The sequence below is a fragment of the Canis lupus genome, chromosome 1 (genome assembly GCF_011100685.1).
Source record: "Canis lupus familiaris isolate Mischka breed German Shepherd chromosome 1, alternate assembly UU_Cfam_GSD_1.0, whole genome shotgun sequence".
Lineage (NCBI taxonomy): Eukaryota > Metazoa > Chordata > Mammalia > Carnivora > Canidae > Canis > Canis lupus.
In genome coordinates, this window is record NC_049222.1 from 115,144,603 (window position 1) to 115,162,216 (window position 17,614).

At 54.5% G+C, this 17,614-nt stretch overlaps 1 protein-coding gene across 1 annotated transcript; it reads left to right on the forward strand.

Annotated features, from left to right (window-relative positions):
- Positions 1–9,069: 9,069 nt before the first annotated feature.
- LOC119875948 (galectin-7-like) lies at positions 9,070–11,096 on the forward strand. Its single transcript, XM_038525676.1, is given in 5 exon segments — positions 9,070–9,084; positions 9,485–9,542; positions 9,545–9,572; positions 10,316–10,517; positions 10,928–11,096. Coding segments are annotated over 5 exon segments (417 nt in total). The 3' UTR covers positions 11,042–11,096.
- Positions 11,097–17,614: the final 6,518 nt, after the last annotated feature.

The following is a 17,614-nucleotide window of genomic DNA, read 5'->3' on the forward strand; positions in this document are numbered from 1 at the left end:
CCTCCCACCACGCGAGGCACCCAGGTGGGGCACAGCTTGGGAGCCAGGGCCTCGGAGAGGGAGGCCGAGAGTACTTGTGTTTGGGGGGGCCCACAAGCACCCCCAGTTTACAGGGGAGCACACTGAGGCCCAGAGAGGGGCAGCCTCTCAGCCTACGCCACAGGGCAGGGAAGCGCCCAGCGCTGGGTGGGGCCGGCATGGGCCAGGCCAGGCCATGGGGACTCCCAACCCAGGGCCCAGGGGCCCGAGATGTCCCAGGGTGATGGGCCCACCCCCCACATCAGGGTGTCCACTCTCTGGGCCCCGCCTCTGGGGCGGGGATGGCAGCCCCTGGTCCTTCCCTGGGCTCCTCTTCGCGCCTGGAGATTTCTCCCCGCGTGGCCGCCCTGCAAGTCCCAGCTTGACTTGGGTGCTTGGCCCAGCGTTTGCCCGTGATCCCTTATGGCGCTGGTCGCTGGCCCATGTCTCAGCTGGGCTCAGAGCTGCGCGCCCTGCTGCGTCCTTGTTCTCCTCTGTTCATCATCCTCCCATCAGTTCCGGAATGATATTTGCGGGAGCAGTTTTTTCATTTCCAAGGAAGTAGTGAATGTGTTTGTTTCTCAATACTCTCATCCTCCCCCCCCCCCCGCCCCCGCCCCACCAGCTGTACTTCCCAGGGGAAACGTGCTCAATGCGCAGGGTGTTGCAGATTGTCGACCAGGGTTCTGGGCTTTGTTTTTCGTTTTTGTTGGTTTGTTTGTTTGTTTGTTTGTTTGAGATTTAATTATTTGAGTGAGTACAGAATGAGAAACACACAGAGAGAGAGCAGGATCGGGTGGGGGTGCACAGCAGGCTCCCCACTGAGCAGGGAGCCCAATGTGGGTTCCATCCCAGGGCCCCGGGATCCTGACTTGAGTTGAGGCCAGACGCCTACTCGCCTGAGCCACCAGGCGCCCCTGATGGGGAGATCTGCCGAGTGTGCAGACGTGAGCCACCGCCACCCCCATGGAGACTCCTGGCCCCCCCAGACGAGCCAGCCCCCTCCGCTGCTTAGGAAGCCACCGCCACCCCTTGGCAGTTCATGGCCACAGGGTTCACTTGCCATGACCCTCAAGAGGAGGGGTGAGCAGACTGAGCGGCCCGCCCCCGGCCTCCTTCGGGAAGCTACTGGGGTCAATGCAAAGGAACTCACTGTACCCCCGTCCCTGTCCCAGTGTCCAGTGTCGTGGGCACTGAAGATCCCAGGCTCTGCCAGCGGCGCTTGTTGGGGGCTCCGGCTTGTTTGTGGTTCCCGGGGAAGACCATGCAGGGGCTGCGTGGTTTTGTACAGGGCCATTCAAATGCGGGAAGGACACCTCTCTAGCCTATTTCTGTTTTCTTTTCTTTTTTTTTTTTTTTTTTTTGTTTGTTTTGTTTTGTATTGTTTTGTTTTTGTTGTTTTTTCTTTTTGAAAGAAAATTTGTTTATTCCTGAGAGACACAGAGAGAGGCAGAGACACAGGCAGAGGGAGAAGCAGGCTCCATGCAGGGAGCCCGATGCGGGACTCGATCCCAGGACCCCGGGATCACGCCCTGAGCCCAAGGCAGCCGCTCAACCACTGAGCCCCCCGGGGGTCCAGGCTGACTAGGTCTTAGGCCAGAATCCAGTGCAAGCCTCTCAGCTATTTATAGACAGTGCATTTCCCCCGCGGGTCCCTGCAGATGGGAGGCAGTTTCTGTCGCCTTTGTCCCATTGATAAACTGAGCTCAGGGAACTCTCTTCCATATTCGAAGCTGCACCTGGGAGTTTACCATGGATTCAGGTCTAAGTGTTTCCACTTGTTCCAGCACATTCTTCCAAGTCACAGGAATAACGTATCCGTGCCTGAGCTGGAGATACCCTGACTTCTTCTTTCTCCTCATCTTTCCATCTTTCCTCTTTCCTTCCTTCCTCCCCCCTTGCCTCCCTCCTGACTCCTTCCTGCTTCCCCACCTCCCTCCCTTCCTTCCTTCTCACCACCCCTGAGGGACTGGGTCCTACAGCCATCAGGTGGGCTGCTCACGTGGTGCCCCGGTGGGGGAGGGTTCTGGGGCGACAGTAGTGGGCTGAGGGCTGCTGTCCCACTGTGGCATCAGAGCTGGTGACAAGGGTGCTCAGAAGAGGGTGGTCCTCTGCACCTGGGTGGGAGTGGGTGAGAAATTCAGAACCTGGTGTTGATGTTGGAGTCAGGCCTCTGTTACCTTCAGCGTGGAATGACTCCCTAGTCTTCCTTTGTCTTGAAGACCAGGACACCTGGGAAGATTGGAGGTCGAGGTATCCCCATCACTAGAGTCAGGTTACAAGCTTTGGGCAGAGGACCCACAGAAGGGACACCGTGTGCATCCCATCAAGGTGCCCACCACCTCCTCGTATCCTGTGGTGGGTGGATTAACTTAGATCACGTCACTAGTGGTACTTCCCAGCCTGGCCCACCATGAAATCACCCATTTGTTCTTTGTCATTAGTCAGCGTTTTGTGGGAAGTGCTGGGAAATGATGCAAATGTCACAATCTTCACTAAACTTTATCATTTCATCATTCACATCTGCTATAGACTGTGTCCCCCCAGATTCCTAGGGTGAAGCCTCATCCCCAGTGGGATGGTATATGGAGGTGGGGCCTTCAGAGGTGATGAGGTCATGAAGGCCCAGCCCCCATGAGTGGGGCTGGTGCTCTTATACCAGGACCCCAGGGAGCTCTTTTGCCCCTTTGATGGAGGAACAAAGGACTAGCTGAGGACAAAGCATGAGCCCAGGGTGGCACATTGACAAGTCCTTGAAACAGGCAAAGGAACATTCCTCCGCGGACTCAACTGCCTCTATCTTCATACTTTGCTAAGGGCAAAAAGCAACCTAAGCCCGACCCCCAGGATCCTGTGAGTCTACTTTCACATATACAAATTCCTTTAGAAATTTCCTTTATCTCTAAATCCCCAAGATATATGTTGGCAATCGTCCCCCAAGCACATGGCCCACCAACATACATCTGAAGGGTCTGATGACTCAGGCTTTATTAGACGGTAATAAGTGCCCTTTTCCCAACAATAGCTACCCCCTCAAGGTGCTGGAGACCTTGCTCCCGAAATTCCTGAGAGTGCACTATCCTCAAACCCTTCCCGACTCCCCGGTACATAATCAGCCACCCCTCCCAGGCCCCGGGCAGCAGCTCTTCCTGCCCACGGGTCCTGTCCCCCGGGATTTAATAAAACCACCATTTTGCACCAAAATGTCTCAAGAATTCTTTCTTGGTCGTTGGCTCCGGACCTCACCCCACTAAACCTCACCCATATTCCAAAACTTCATCCCCTTCAGCCATGTGAGGACACAGGACAAGAAGGCCATCTATGGGGGATCCCTGGGTGGCTCAGCAGTTTAGCGCCGCCTTCAGCACAGGGCATGACCCTGGAGTCCCGGGATCGAGTCCCAGGTCGGGCTCCCTGTATGGAGCCTGCTTCTCCCTCTGTCTGTGTCTCTGCTCTCTCTCTCTCTCTCTCTCTCTCTCTGTCTCTCATGAATAAATAAATAAAAATCTTTTTTTTAAATAAAAATCTTTAAAATAAAAAAAAGGCCATCTATGAACCAGGAATCGGGTTCTCACTGGACACCGCATATGCCGGTGTTGACTGCAGGCTTCCAGAAGCATGAGAAATAAATTTGTGGTTTTTCTAAGCCCTCCGGTTGGTGGTACTTTGGTCATAGCATCCCCGACAGGGTAAGATGACAGATCAGTAGGGACGGAGGGCTTCGGGATTACTCACGGTGTCATTCCGCATGACGCTCCCTGTCCCCCATCAGCCTGTGGGAGTCCGTGCCAGCTGGTGGGGCTGTCCCACCCCAGCACTGTGAACGCTTCCTTCTCCTCTGACACAGGAAGCTCTCCCTGGCACATCTTTTGCCTTGGCACATCCCCTGGGAGCTCGCAAACAGCCATCCCTAGGAGTTTCTGTTGTAGGGAAAGGCACAAGCCTTAGGAACCAAGACTGGGGCAGAGTCCCCTGGGGTGCCTCCTCAGGGGACCCGGGGGGGGGGGGGGGGGGATGGGAATCCTGACATGGGTCTGCACCTGGAGGGGAGCCCGACCCTGTGCCTCTGCCCTCCCAGGGTTTCTCAGCAGCGCCCAAGAAGCGAACTGATGTATCCAGCAGGTCGACAGGAGAAAGGCACCTGCACTTATGTCACCGGCCACCTGAGGCCTCCTCAGGAAACAAAGCCTCTAAGAAATCGCTAAACCCTCATGCTTTTTTATTTTTAAATATTTGATTTATTTATTCATGAGAGACACAGAGAGGGGCAGAGACACAGGCAGAGGGAGAAGCAGGCTCCCTGCGGGGACCCCGATGTTGAACTTGACCACAGGACCCTGGGATCATGACCTGAACTCAATCACTGAGCCACCCAGGTGACCCTAAAGTCTTGTGCTTTTATATTAAGCTAACAACAGGGGTAATTGCGGAGAAGTCCCTAATTTGTGGGGTGGGTAAAGGCAGAGAGGAATTACTTTTACAAGGCCTATTTGTATAGAATTCTCTAGGTCTCAACTGGGGTGGAGAATGTGACTCTCCTACTGGCCCAGGGTTAGTGTCTGGCACAGGGGACATTTTCTCCCCTGTTCTCAGGAAGCAAATAGGACTTTAAGTGGCCTTCTTGCCTCTTTTATTTTGCAAGTGCTATTAGTTCAAAATAATCCTTACACTAACGGGGCATATTTTGGGGTGGCACATGGGGCACCCTTCAACATACACGCATGTATTTACACCTGTATTTCTTTAACTTTTGTGTGTATAATAATACTCGTCTGTCACAGAAAGGCAAACAGTGTGACTGCATTCCTACCTGGTCCCTGGGGTAGTAAATTCATAGAGACAGGGGTGCCCGGGTGGCTCAGCCAGTTAAGCTTCCAAACATCAGCAGGGGTCCTGGCTCAGCGGGGAGCCTGCTTCTCCCTCTGACCCTCCCCCTGCTCATACTCTCCCTCAATCTCTCTCTCTCAAATAAATAACTAAATCTTTTTAAAAATTCATGGAGATAGGGAATCCCTGGGTGGCTCAGCGGTTTAGCGCCTGCCTTTGGCCCAGGGCGACATCCTGGAGACCCGGGATCGAGTCCCGCGTTGGGCTCCTGGCGTGGAGCCTGCTTCGCCCTCTGCCTAAGTCTCTCTCTCTATGTCTATCATGAATAAATAAATAAATAAATCTTTTAAAAAAATTGATAGAGACAGAGAGTAAAGGCTGGGGGCCAGGGGCTGTGGGAGTGAGGAATCAGTGGCCGCACAACGACGTGAATGTACTTGTGTCACTCAACTGTACACTTAAAAAACAAGTAACACGGGGCAGCTCAGCCGGTTAAGTGTCTGACTTCAGCTCAGGTCATGATCTCAGGGCCCCGGGATGGAGCCCCGCTCAGCAGGGAGTCACCTTGTCCCCCTCTTTCTCCCTAGCCCTCTCCCTCTACCCCGTCCCCTGCTTCTGCTCTGGCTCCATCTCTCTCAAACAGTCTTTTTTAAAAAAAGAAACACACAATTAACATGGTAATTTTATATTTGTATGCTTTAACATAATAAAAAAGATTTAAAAAATAAAATAAAAAAGATTTTTAAAAGATTTTACTGAGGCGCCAGGGTGGCTCAGTCGGTGGTGGCCTTTGGCTCAGGTCATGATCCCTGCATCCTGGGATTGATCCCCCATGGGGTTCCTGCTCAGAAGGGATATTTATTTATTTATTTTAAAAACGTCTTTACAGTTTGAGAGGGAAGAGGCAGAGGGAGGAAGACTCTCAAGCAGTCTGAGGGAAAGGGAGATAGGGAGAGGGAGGAAAGAAAGGAAAGATGGAAAGAGATGAGGAGAAAGAGAAAGTCAGGGTGTCTCCAGCTCAGGCACGGATACGTTATTCCTGTGACTTGGAAGAATGTGCTGGAACAAGTGGAAACACTTAGACCTGAATCCATGGTAAACTCCCAGGTGCAGCTTCGAATATGGAAGAGAGTTCCCTGAGCTCAGTTTATCAATGGGACAAAGGCGACAGAACACTGCCTCCCATCTGCAGGACCCGCCGGGGGAAATGCACTGTCTATAAATAGCTGAGAGGCTTGCACTGGATTCTGGCCTAAGACCTAGTCAGCCTGGACCCCCGGGGGCTCAGTGGTTGAGCGGCTTGCCTTGGGCTCAGGGCGTGATTCCCGGGGGTCCTGGGATCGAGTCCCGCATCGGGCTCCCTGCATGGAGCCTGCTTCTCCCTCTGCCTGTGTCTCTGCCTCTCTCTGTGTCTCTCAGGAATAAACAAATTTTCTTTCAAAAAGAAAAAACAACAAAAACAAACAATACAAAACAAAACAAAACAAAAAAAAACCAAAAGAAAAGAAAAACAGAAATAGGCTAGAGAGGTGTCCTTCCCGCATTGAATGGCCCGGTACAAAACCACGCAGCCCTGCATGGTCTTCCCCGGGAACCACAAACAGCCGGAGCCCCCAACAAGCTGCCGCTGGCAGAGCCTGGGATCTCAGTGCCCACACACTGGACACTGGGACAGGGACGGGGGTACAGTGAGTTCCTTTGCATTGACCCCAGTAGCTTCCCGAAGGAGGCCGGGGGCGGGCCGCTCAGTCTGCTCACCCCTCCTCTTGAGGGTCATGGCAAGTGAACCCTGGGCCATGAACTGCCAAGGGGTGGCGGTGGCTTCCTAAGCAGCGGAGGGGGCTGGCTCGTCTGGGGGGGGCCAGGAGTCTCCATGGGGGTGGCGGTGGCTCACGTCTGCACACTCGGCAGATCTCCCCATCAGGGGCGCCTGGTGGCTCAGGCGAGTAGGCGTCTGGCCTCAACTCAAGTCAGGATCCCGGGGCCCTGGGATGGAACCCACATTGGGCTCCCTGCTCAGTGGGGAGCCTGCTGTGCACCCCCACACCGATCCTGCTCTCTCTCTGTGTGTTTCTCATTCTGTACTCACTCAAATAATTAAATCTCAAACAAACAAACAACAAACAAACACAAACCAACAAAAACGAAAAACAAAGCCCAGAACCCTGGTCGACAATCTGCAACACCCTGCGCATTGAGCACGTTTCCCCTGGGAAGTACAGCTGGTGGGGCGGGGCGGGGGGGGGGAGGAGTGAGAGTATTGAGAAACAAACACATTCACTACTTCCTTGGAAATGAAAAAACTGCTCCCGCAAATATCATTCCGGACTGATGGGAGGATGATGAACAGAGGAGAACAAGGACGCAGCAGGGCGCGCAGCTCTGAGCCCAGCTGAGACATGGGCCAGCGACCAGCGCCATAAGGGATCACGGGCAAACGCTGGGCCAAGCACCCAAGTCAAGCTGGGACTGCAGGGCGGCCACGCGGGGAGAAATCTCCAGGCGCGAAGAGGAGCCCAGGGAAGGACCAGGGGCTGCCATCCCCGCCCCAGAGGCGGGGCCCAGAGAGTGGACACCCTGATGTGGGGGGTGGGCCCATCACCCTGGGACATCTCGGGCCCCTGGGCCCTGGGTTGGGAGTCCCCATGGCCTGGCCTGGCCCATGCCGCCCCACCAGCGCTGGGCGCTTCCCTGCCCTGTGGCGTAGGCTGAGAGGCTGCCCCTCTCTGGGCCTCAGTGTGCTCCCCTGTAAACTGGGGGTGCTTGTGGGCCCCCCCAAACACAAGTACTCGGGCCTCCTCTCCGAGGCCCTGGCTTCCCAAGCTGTGCCCCACCTGGGTGCCTCGCGTGGTGGGAGGATGGAGGAGTCTGGGAGGCCTGGGGGACAGTGAGCGGTGGGATCAGGTTCTGGGTCTGCTGTCACCACCCAGAGTTTCCACTGTGTTTCCCTGCCCCAGGCCTCCTGCCTCTGCGGGGTGGGGCAGGAGTGGGAGCGGGGAGCAGGTGGCGCAGGTGGGGAGGAGGGCTGCTGGCTGCTAGGAGGGGTTTCTGCTCAGCTGCCCCACCTGCCTCTTCCCTGCCTTCCAGACCCATCTGCCAGCTCCTCCCTCTGACCCCACCCTTCCTATCCTGGAGCGCTCCTGTGGGGCCCGGGCTGTGGGGCTGGCAGTGGGCTGGGGTGGAGGGGTCCCAGGCTGCTGTCATCCTCCTGGGTCTGGGTGGGGGCGGCCTAGGACAGCCGTCCCCTGCCGTCCCTGCCCCTGGGAGCTGGCTGGCTGGGAGGGTGCGGGCAGCCCTGGGAGGTGGAACAGGACAGAGCTCGGGAGTCTGGAGGGAGGGACAGACAGGGACACCTGGGGGAGGCAGTGGGGAGCCATAGGCACGGCCGGGGCTGGGGCCCAGCGCACCCTTGGGGACTGAGGCACAAGACAGACACTGCCCGGGCCGAGGGAAGGCAGGGCCACAGGGACTGCGGAGGCCGGGCCAGGGCCTCTGGGCATCAGCCTCCCCCTCTGAGCCCGGCTCCTTGTGTGCGGAATGGGGGCGCCGATGCCCCTAAGGCCGGGCTGAGCGCAGGGGTCCCGAGTGCGCAGGCGCGCCCCGACGCTGGGCAGTGGCCCCAGTTGGCAAGTCTGAGTGACTCCTTCTTTGGACCACGTTCCGGGAGCACTTCCTGGGTGCGGGCCTCTGCTCTGGGCCCCCGGCCCCAGGCGCCCCTCAGGCGAAGCCCCGGCCCCTGGGAGCCCCTGTCCTGTGGCTGTCGGTGCGGGGTCAGGATTGGGGGGGGCTGAGGCGGCCTGTCGGGGTGCAGCCCAGCCCTGGGCGGGAGGTCCAGCCTGGGAGGGGGCCCGCGCTTCCAGCCCCCGGCGCGGCCCCTCGGGCCAAGTCTCCCCAGATAAAATGGCAAAATACTCTCTTCTGGCTGCCAAGCTGCAGGAAGGGGGCTGCCTGGACGGGGGCTCCCCGGGTCCCCTCTGGCCCTGGTGGTTCCCTGGGATCTGTCATTAGGACCATTAGCTCAAAGGAGCAGGGAGTGAGGGGAATCCTGGTCCCCAGAGATGGGGTGCTGGGCCAGGTGGCCCCAGGGCCAGGGTCTGTGCCAGGTGTGGGTGGTGGGCGTGGAAAGGGGGGGGGATGAGTCAGCCAGGCCTGCCACACCCCGCCTCATATGAGGTCCCAGCAGCCATCCCCAGCAGCGCCACTGCCTGCCCTCGCAGCCCAGCCATGGCAGGGAGCTCTGTGAGTGCCCCGGGGCCGGGGGCTTGGGGGGCTGGGGGGGCTTGGACCCAAGGCCCACCGGACTAGGGCAGGGGCTGGGCCCGCCTGAGGTGGCCTGTTGGGAAGGAGAAAGCGGGTGCCAGGGGTGCTTGAAGAGCCTGGGCTGTGGCTCTTGGGTTGACCCAGCCCGTCCCAGGGCTCCTAGTGCCCCTGGAGGCTCCCTCGGGGTCTCCCTGTCTCCACTGATCCGTGTCTCTCTCCACCTCTGCCGCTGCCTCTGCCTCTCCCCTTTCTCTCTGGGGCCTTTCTTCTCCCTGATTGTGCTGATCGGGGTCCTGGTCGCTTGCTCCCTGGGGTGACCCCTGTGCATCTCTCCCCTGCACCCCTGCTCCCCTCGGACTCCCCGCCGCTGCTCCTGCAGAACGTGCCCCACAAGACCTCGCTGCCCGAGGGCATCCGAGTCGGCACTGTGATGAGGATTCGGGTGTGGTCCCGAACAAGGCTGGCAGGTGAGAGCCGGGGCCCAGCAGGGGCCCAGCAGTCGGGGTGGGAGTTGTCCAGGCTCAGCTCACCCCAACACTTCCAGCCCAGACCCGAGGATGCCAGGGCCACCTTTGTCCCCCAGGGGCTTGGAATCCCCAGACCTTGGCTGACTTTCTGGAATCTCAGGTCTTCACTCTGTGTCCCATGGCTGTGTACAGGCTGGGGTGCCCGTGTGTCCCTAGGAAACTGGGGCTCCAGGGCAATCTCAGGGTTCCTGCCTGTAGTCCTCCGCCTCCCAGCCGGAATCCCCAGGAACTCTGCAAATATGTCCTGTGATGGGGGGGGGGGGTGCCTGGGGCATCTGGGAAACCCACGCAGTCAGCCCTGAGACATCGGGGTCGGCTACAGTAGGAGTTTGGGGAAACCAGGAATGATGGGGTCCATGGTATTGTTCCCAGCCTTGTAGGAAAGGGGATAGTGTAGGAATGGGGAGCACCCTGGCCATTGGCACCATGACTCACGGCAACTCTCAGAGGCTTTGGAAATCGAGGGGGACCCAGGCCATTGCACGGTGACCCTCGTGTGGTGGATGTGTCCACCTAGAAGTTTCTGGGTCCCCCCGGAATCTGGGTTCCTGGCCGCAGTCTACAGCCCTCCCTGTGGTGTGCGCCGTTCCCGGTCTCTATATTGGTCCGTGCTCTGGTAAAGGGGAGCCAGGCCCGAGGCCCCTGAGGTCCTTCCGCACCCCCTTCCCCCCACCACCCACCAGGTTCTACGTGAACCTGCTGTGCGGCGAGGCCCCGGGGAGCGAGGCTGCGCTGCATTTCAATCCCCGCCTGGATGAGTCCACCGTGGTCTTCAACACCCTGGAGCAGGGCGCCTGGGGCCGCGAGGAGCGAGGCACGGGCATCCCCTTCCAGCGCGGGCAGCCCTTCGACGTGCTCCTCATCGCCACGGACGAAGGCTTCAAGGTGGGTCCCTGCTCCCCCAGGCGGCCCCCCCACCCCGAGACCCAGGCCCCGCCCGCAGGGAAGCCGGGGCGGCTGCCGGCGGAGGTGGGAGCGCAGCCAGCAGGGCGGGGTGGGGGTGGGGGTGGGCCCCCCTCCCCTCCGCTCCCCTCCCCTCCCTTCCCCTCCCCTCTCCCCTCCCCTCTCCCCTCCCCTTCCCCCTCCCCTCCCCTCTCCCCTCCCCTCCCCCAGCGCATCCGCACTGGTGTCAGAGGGCAGGGGCGTGGCAGGGCACGGAGCCGCGAGCGAGGCCCGGTGCCCAGGGCGGGGGTCCCCCAGCGGGGCAGGGCGCAGGGCGGGGGGCGACGAGCCCGAGGAGCCCGGCGGGGGGCGGGTCACGGCGCGGCCCTGCAGCGCGGCCCCTCGCCCCGCAGGCGGTGGTCGGCGACTCCGAGTACCACCACTTCCGCTACCGGATCCCGCCGGCGCGCGTGCGCCTCCTGGAGGTGGGCGGGGACCTGCAGCTCGAGTCCGTGAGCGTCTTCTGAGCCCGCGGCCGGCGCCGGGCGCCCCGCAGCGCAAATAAAGCCTCCGCGCGTGTGCGCCTGGTCTGCGTGTGTGTCCCCTGCGCGTCCACGCGGACAGCGGGCTCGAGGGGCGAAGGCCGCCGGGTCACCGCTGGCTCCGCGGCCGAGGCGCCACGCGAGCCCCGCTCTGGGCCGACGGCGGGGCCGGGAGGCGTCGGGAGTCGCGATCCGGGCGGGCGTGTGGGGCGCGTCTTCCCGGGCGGGAGTGCGGGGGCCGCCCCGGGGGCTGGAGCGCGCTCAGGCCGGCCCAACGGGGCACGATGCCCGCTCGCCGGGCCCCCGCGACCCCAGCGGACGGAGACGGGTGCTGCGCCCCGACGGGCCCCGGCGCCTGCCTCCCCGCCAGCTGTGCGCCCGCTGCCCCTCGGGTGCCGGCCGGCGGCTGGCGCGGGGTGGGGGCCGCGGGGGCGCCGCGGGGCAGACGCGCACGGAGCCGCCTCTCCCCGCCGAGCCGAGGAGACACGGCATCAGGCCCCGGGCCCCGCCGCGGTCCCCGCCCCTTCGCACCCTCCTTCCTTCTGGGCGCCTGGGCGGGCCGGGCCCTGGCTCTGCCCGAGCGCCCTCGGGGGCGGGTGGGGGCCCCGCGCAGACGCCGTCACCCCCGGCAGGCGGCGGCTCCGATCGGAGGCGGCGGCTGCTCGTGACTTCTTGGCTTGGATGCAGGCAGGTCGCGGCTCTGAGCCGGAGGTGTCAGGAAGGGTCCTCCCCCGTGGCCGTGGTCCTAACCGTGAGATGGATATAGGGACGGCCTGGGGTTTGGGTTTGGGTCGGGTCGGGGAGTCAGGCGCCTGGAGGGATGTGCCCGGTTCCCGGCGTGGGCACGTCGCCTCCCCGTGGCCCCTGCGGATGCTGCAGCTTCGGCAGTCGGTGAAGGAGCGTGGGCAGATTCCTTGGTTTCGTCTGAAGATGCAAAAGAATGTGTACGACCTCCAAATCTCGGCGAATTCGAATCCTTCCAGGACAACTTTTTCTGCACCTTCCGAGCTCCTGCAGGGTGCAGCCGCTCTTCATTCTGGGCCCTTCTTTGTATATTTCGGGTGGGCTGTGTCGTGAGGGGTCCTCCTCTCCCAGTGGGAGACCTGAGAATTCTCACATCGGTTGGTCCACCAGGGCTCTTCGTTAAATGACTTAATTTTTATTTTATTCATCTGTGTCATGTAGTTTCCGAGCAATTTTTTTTTTTTAAAGTTGTACCTACCCATAGGTTACAGATTTGGAAAAGAACAGCGGAAGGTAAGACACCGTTGGCAGAGCTGGTAAACTAGGTTGGATGGTAGATTCATCTGTGTTCATTTCCTGATTTTTCATTTCTGTCTTATCATATATAAGTGATCATATATATAAGTGATCATATATAGTGGAGAATGTTCATGTTCACACGAAACATTACTACATATTAAGAAGGTATTTGAAAGTAAGAGGCAGAAAGTTGGCAAGTTACTCCTAAGCGGCTCAATCAAAAAAAATTTTTTTTCAATCAAAATTATTAAAGTTTGAGCTGTACTTAAAACTTTGTCATTTCATACATATAGAGGGAGACCATTTGAGTTAATTTTTTCCTATGTTGTGAAGTAAGGGCTCAACTTTGGTTTTTTTGTGCATGGATTTCCAATTGAAAACACTGTTCTTGGGGATCCCTGGGTGGATCCGCGGTTTAGCGCCTGCCTTTGGCCCAGGGCGCGATCCTGGAGTCCCGGGATCGAGTCCCGCATCGGGCTCCCGACATGGAGCCTGCTTCTCCCTCTGCCTGTGTCTCTGCCTCTCTCTCTCTATGAATAAATAATAAAATTAAAAAATCTTTAAAAAAAGAAAACACTGTTCTTTCCTCATTGCATTGTCTTGACACACTCATCAATATTTAATTAATCATAGATGTTTGTGTTTATTTCTGGACCTTCAATTCTATTCCGTTTACTATCTACAACATGTCCATCCTTATCCCAATATCACCATCTTGATTGCTGTGATTTTGAAATTGGAAACTTTGACGCCTCCAACTTTTTTTTCAAAATGCTTTGTTTAGTTTGAGTCCTTAGCTTTTCCAAATAAACTTTAGAATCACTTTGTCAGTTTCTCAAAGAAAAAAATCAGCGGTGATTTTGATAGGTATTGTACTGAAACAGGCTGATCAATTTGAGGAGGATTGCCATCTTAATAATATTAAAGGTCTTTGAGGGCAACCCCGGTGGCTCAGCGGTTTAGCGCCATCTTCAGCCCAGGGCGTGATCCTGGAGATCGGGGATTGAGTCCCACGTCGGGCTCCCTGCATGGACCTGCATCTCCTTCTGCCTGTCTCTGTCTCGCTCTCTCTCTCTGTCTCATGAATAAATAAATAAAATCTTAAAAAAAAAAAAAAGGTCTTTGAATCCATGAACATGGGCTATCTTCCCATTTACTGAGATCTTCTCTAATTTCTTCCAACAATATTTTGTAACAACAAATTGTAACTGTGTACAACAGTGCCTGTATCCATTATATTGCTTCTCTGATTATCTAATTCTTTATATTTACTTTTGTGTTTACTTTTTCCACCTATTTTATTTTATTTAAAAACTTACCTAGGGCAGCCCCGGTGGTGCTAGCCGTTTGGCACTGCCTGCAGCCCAGGGCGTGATCCTGGAGACCCTGGATCGAGTCCCACGTCGGGCTCCCTTCATGGAGCCTGTTCTCCCTCTGCCTGTGTCTCTGCGCCTCTCTCTCTGTCTCTATGAATAAATAAATAAAACCTTAAAAAAATAAATAAAAACTTACCTATATTTAGTTTACTGCTCCATGATTTCTTACTTATTTTTAAAAAGATTTTGTTTATTTATTTGACAGAGAGTAAGAAAGAGCACAAGCAGGAGGAGCCATAGACAGAGGTAGAAGCAGACTGCCTGCTGAGCAGTGAGCCCAGTACAAGCCTCACCCTGGGATCAGGACCTGAGCTGAAGGCAGACGCTTAATCGACTGAGCCACCCAGAACACCATGCTTTCTTATTTAATAACAAAATAATTTAAGTCTACTAACATATTCCTGATTATAATTTATTCTAACAATTGTGCTTTATTTTTTTTTAAGATTTTATTTATTTATTCATGAGAGACACAGAGAGAGAGGCAGAGACATAGGCAGAGGGAGAAGCAGGCTCCGTGCAGGGAGCCCAATGTAGAACTTGATCCCGGGACTCCAGGATCACACCCTGAGCCGAAGGCAGCCGCTCAACCACTTGAGCCACCCAGGTGCCCCCAAAACTCAATTTTAAAAATAACAAGCAGGGGCACCTGGGTGGCTTAGTTGACTAAGCTGCTGACTCTTGGTTTCTACTTGGGTCAAGATCTCAGGGTTGTTAGATTGAGCCCCATGTCAGGGCTCCAGGCTCAGTGCTCAGCAGGGTGTCTGCTCAAGATTCATTCCCTCTGCCCCTCTCCCTGTCACCTGTGCATGCATTCTCTCTCTCTCAAATAAATAAAAATATTTTTAAAAATAGTAATCAGGGGTGCCTGCCTGGCTCAATCAGTGGAACGTGTGATTCTTGACCTTGGGGTCACGACTTCAAGCCCCAAGTCTGGTGTACAGATTACTTTATTTTTGTTAATTTTTATTTATTTATGATAGTCACACACACACAGAGAGAGAGGCAGAGACACAGGCAGAGGGAGAAGCAGGCTCCATGCACTGGGAGCCCGACGTGGGATTCGATCCCTGGTCTCCAGGATCGCACCCTGGGCCAAAGGCAGGCACCAAACCGCTGCGCCACCCAGGGATCCCCAGATTACTTTAAAAGAGAAAAAGAAAAAAAGAACAAGAATTGTATAGGGATTTGTAAAACAATAGATAAATTCCAATTACAATCAGGAAAAGACAATTTGACTGCTATCACTACCATTCAATACTCTGGAAATATTAGATATTGTGATAAGATATAAACAAGACATAACAGGTATAGTGATTACAATAGAATTGGAAATTAGCAGGGATCCCTGGGTGGCGCAGCGGTTTAGCGCCTGCCTTTGGCCCAGGGCGCGATCCTGGAGACCCGGGATCGAATCCCATGTCGGGCTCCCGGTGCATGGAGCCTGCTTCTCCCTCTGCCTCTGTCTCTGTCTCTCTCTCTCTCTCTGTATGACTATCATAAATAAAAAAAAAAAAAAAAAAAAAAAAAAAAAAAAAAAGTTAAAAAAAAAATAAAAAAAAAAGAATTGGAAATTAGCAAAAATTAGAAAAGCAAAAATCTGACAAAAAGCAGAAATTTAAAAACATAACTTACATAGGTGAAGAGACTGTCTATAAAATAATGCATATAATTAAAACACAATTGTTTGGGACGCCTGCATGGCTTGTTATTTTTAATTGAGTTTTGGGGGCACCTGGGTGGCTCAAGTGGTTGAGCGAATGCCTTTGGCCTAGGTTGTGATCCCAGGGTCCTGGGATTGAGTCCTGCATCAGGCTCCCTGCAGGAAGCCTGCTTCTCCCTCTGCCTGTGTCTCTGCCTCTCTCTCTATGTCTCTCATGAATAAATAAATAAAATCTTTTAAAAATAGAGTTTTTGTAAATGTTTGATAGATGCTTAAAACATATATATATAGTTATTAAATTAACCTTACTAATCATATTACTCAAAAGTTTTTTTCAGCAAAGAAAAAGAAAAACATTTTGCTTGCAAAGATGAATTGCAAGGGATTTTGGGTTTTATAAGAACTGACTTGCCATGGGATCCCTGGGTGGCACAGCAGTTTGGCGCCTGCCTTTGGCCCAGGGCGAGATCCTGGAGACCTGGGATCGAATCCCACGTCGGGCTCCCGGTGCATGGAGCCTGCTTCTCCCTCTCCCTCTGCCTGTATCTCTGCCTCTCTCTCTCTGTATCATAAATTAAAAAAAAAAAAAAAGAACTGACTTGCCAAATAAAATATACAACACGCATTTAAAAGAAAGCAAACCCAGGATTACCAAGTTTAGAGTTACTCTGTCCACTGGGGAAAAAAAATAGTCATCTCACATAGGTGTTTTAACCTCAAAAATTGTGTCATATCTTTATTTTTTAAAAATTTTATTTATTTAAGTAATCTCTACACTCAACATGTAGAGTCATGACATGGAGACCAAGAATCTCTAGCTCCATGGGGGTCCCTGGGTGGCTCAGTGGTTTAGCACCTGCCTTCATCCCAGGGTGTGATCCTGGAGACGTGGGATCGAGTCCCACGTCGGGTTCCCTGCATGGAGCCTGCTTCTCCCTCTGCCTGTGTCTCTGCCTCTCTGTGTGTATGTGTGTCTCTCATGAATAAATAGATGAAATTAAAAAAAAAAAAAAAAAAGAATCTCTAGCTCCACCAACTGAGCCAGCCAGGTGCCTCTATGACATTACCTTTAGATACCAGCATTGCAAAAGTCAATAAAGTTATGAAACAATAAAGTCATTTTTTAATAAAGTCATTTTTAAAAATATTTTATTTATTTATTGGAGAGAGAGAAAGAGAGCATGAGCAGGGGAGGGGCAGAGGGAGAAGCAGACTCCACGCTGAGCAGGGAGCCCCATGCAGGTTCAATCCCAGGACCCTGAGATCATGACCTGAGCTAAAACCAAGAGCTGGAGGCCTAACCAACTGAGCCACCCAGGCTCCCCTATTAAGTCATTTTTTTAAATACAATGATTCAACAATTTTTTTAAAGAATTTTATTTATTTATTCATGAGAGACAGAGAGAGAGAGAGAGAGAGAGACAGACAGACAGAGGCAGAGGCACAGGCAGAGGGAGAAGCAGGCTCCATGCAGGGAGCCTGATGTGGGACTCGATCCTGGGACTCCAGGATCATGCCTGGATCGAAGGCAGGTGCCAAACCGCTGAGCCACCCAGGGATCCCCTGATTGATTGTTTTAAAATTATATTGTTGTTCAAGATTTTATTTCTTTTGGGGACCAGAACTAGATAAGACTGGTCTTAGGTCCTGTTTTTTAAAATTGTGGTCTACTTGACAGAAAACAATATATTAGTTTCAAGTGTTTCAGTGATTTGATATTTGTGTGCATTGTGAAATGATCATCACAATAAGTCTAGTTAAACAGCCATCACCATACGGAGTCATGGAATTTTTTTTCTTTTAATGAGAACTTTTAAGATGTACTTTCGTTTTTGTTTTTTTTTTTAAGTCTTATTTATTTATTTGAGAGACAGAGAGAGGTGGAAGAGAAAGAGAGAGATAGAGAATCTCAAGTCGACTCCTCGCTGAGTGCAGAGCCCAATGCAGGACTTGATCCTACGACTCATGAGATCGTGACCTGAGGGAAAAGCAAGAGTCATTGCTTACCCGACTGAGCCACCCAGGCGGCCCTAAGAACTTATAGGGTAGCCTGGGTGGCTGTCGGTTGAGTGTCTGCCTTTGGCTTAGGTCATGGTCTGAGGGTCCTGGGATGGAGCCCTGCATCTGGCTCTCTGCTCAGCAGAGCCAGCTTCTCCCTCTCCTCTGCTGCTCCCCCTGCCAGTGCTCTCTTGCTCTGTCAAATAAATAAATAAAATCTTAAAAAAAAAAACGTACTAATTGCCACAAAGAATCATT